Source organism: Leptosomus discolor, chromosome 1 (genome assembly GCF_034619465.1).
Source record: "Leptosomus discolor isolate bLepDis1 chromosome 1, bLepDis1.hap2, whole genome shotgun sequence".
Classification (NCBI taxonomy): domain Eukaryota; kingdom Metazoa; phylum Chordata; class Aves; order Leptosomiformes; family Leptosomidae; genus Leptosomus; species Leptosomus discolor.
Genome location: NC_141391.1, coordinates 176,931,462 through 176,932,865, shown reverse-complemented (window position 1 = coordinate 176,932,865; position 1,404 = coordinate 176,931,462). Strand labels below are relative to the sequence as shown.

The 1,404-nt window shown below is 55.3% G+C and overlaps 1 protein-coding gene across 1 annotated transcript; it reads right to left on the bottom strand.

Annotated features, from left to right (window-relative positions):
- Positions 1-942: 942 nt before the first annotated feature.
- PHLDA1 (pleckstrin homology like domain family A member 1) lies at positions 943-1,404 on the bottom strand. The gene has a single exon (XM_086471588.1). It carries the CDS (start codon positions 1,402-1,404, stop codon positions 943-945), a length of 462 nt encoding a protein of 153 aa, XP_086327714.1.

The following is a 1,404-nucleotide window of genomic DNA, read 5'->3' as shown; positions in this document are numbered from 1 at the left end:
CAACTGCGATTCCTCTGTCACAAAAGAAGTTGGTCGGGTTCCCCTCCACTCACACATTAAACAGATTGGTTTTAATCTCAGAACAACAATCAATGATAGTTTTTTGAATAACCGAGTGTGAATAAATTTTATCATCTTACACAACGCATAATATTTTAAAGGAAAACCATTTAAAACCCAGGCTATAACTGGTACTCTTGTTAGAGAGAACAGCTTTCATATGCAGTACGGGTTTCAGCCAAATTCCAAACCACACATCACATTTTCCATGTTAGTGTAATACAGCATATTTCGGGTAAAAATGAAAAACTCTTTTGTCAAATTGCACACGGCCAAACTACCCAGAACTTTTTAGTTCCTTTAGGGAGCTAACATACACGTTGCGTTTTTCCTTTGCTTTTTGGATACGGCCTACATTCAGAAATGTCTTGCAAATAAGCCTTTAAAAAACCAAAACCAACAAAACAAAAACAAACAAACAACCCTAATAAATAAAATAAAAATACGTTAAAATAAAGTTACAGTACATCACGTCTCCTAGAAGTCCCATCACACCGAAAGATCCTTTCCAAGGTTCATAAATAACAGATTTGAAATGCTTCTCGGCACCGAGGGCGGCAAAGCAGCAGCAGCCAGCTGGGGTTCAGGTGGTCGAGCCGCTCCTCTCCACTCCGCCCGCACCTCCGGCGTGTGCCCGGCTTGGGACCAACCGAAGTACATCCGCGGCGAGGGTCGCTCAGTCCCGCTTCCCCGAAGCGCTCCGTTAACTTCACCTGCAAGGAGACAGCGGCGAGGCACGACGGGCGGGCGGCGAGCCCAGGGAGCGGCGCCGGAGCGGGTCCGCGGGGTCCCGCGGGCGGGTGGCGGAGTCCCGGGGGGAGCGGAGCGGGGCCGGCGGCGGGGTGCCGGGGGAGCGGGGCGGGCGGCGGGTCCCTACCTGGTCTAGGCGGAGTTGGAGGCGCTGCGGAGGCGCGGTCCGTGGGGCTGCTGCGCCAGGTGCTGCTGCTTCTGGCGGGTGGAGCGGACGGCCAGGATGGCCTGGCGGTTCTTGTACTGCACCATCTGCAGCGTGATCGCCGCGTTCCAGCCCTGCTCCTGGGCGCACCGAAAGTCGATCTCCTTCCCCTCGGCCATCACCACCGTGAAGTACACGTACTTGCCTTTCCGCTCCACGCAGTCCACCGTCTTCATGTTGGAGAAGTGCAGCTCTTTGATCTTGGCCGCCGGCTCGGCCGGCGGCAGCGGCTGCTGCTGCTGCTGCTGCGGCGGCTGCTGTTTGGGGGGGATGAGGAGCAGCCCCTCTTCGGTGAGGATGCAGCGCTTCTTCTTCCAGAGCTGCAGGAGCCCGTCGCTCCTCTTCTCCAGCACGCCCTCCTTCACCGCCTTGCAGCCGCTCTCCAGCAT

Bases quoted from the DNA above. Each gene is read 5' to 3' on its own strand.
- PHLDA1 (XM_086471588.1), bottom strand. From the start codon at position 1,404: ATGCTGGAGAGCGGCTGCAAGGCGGTGAAGGAGGGCGTGCTGGAGAAG.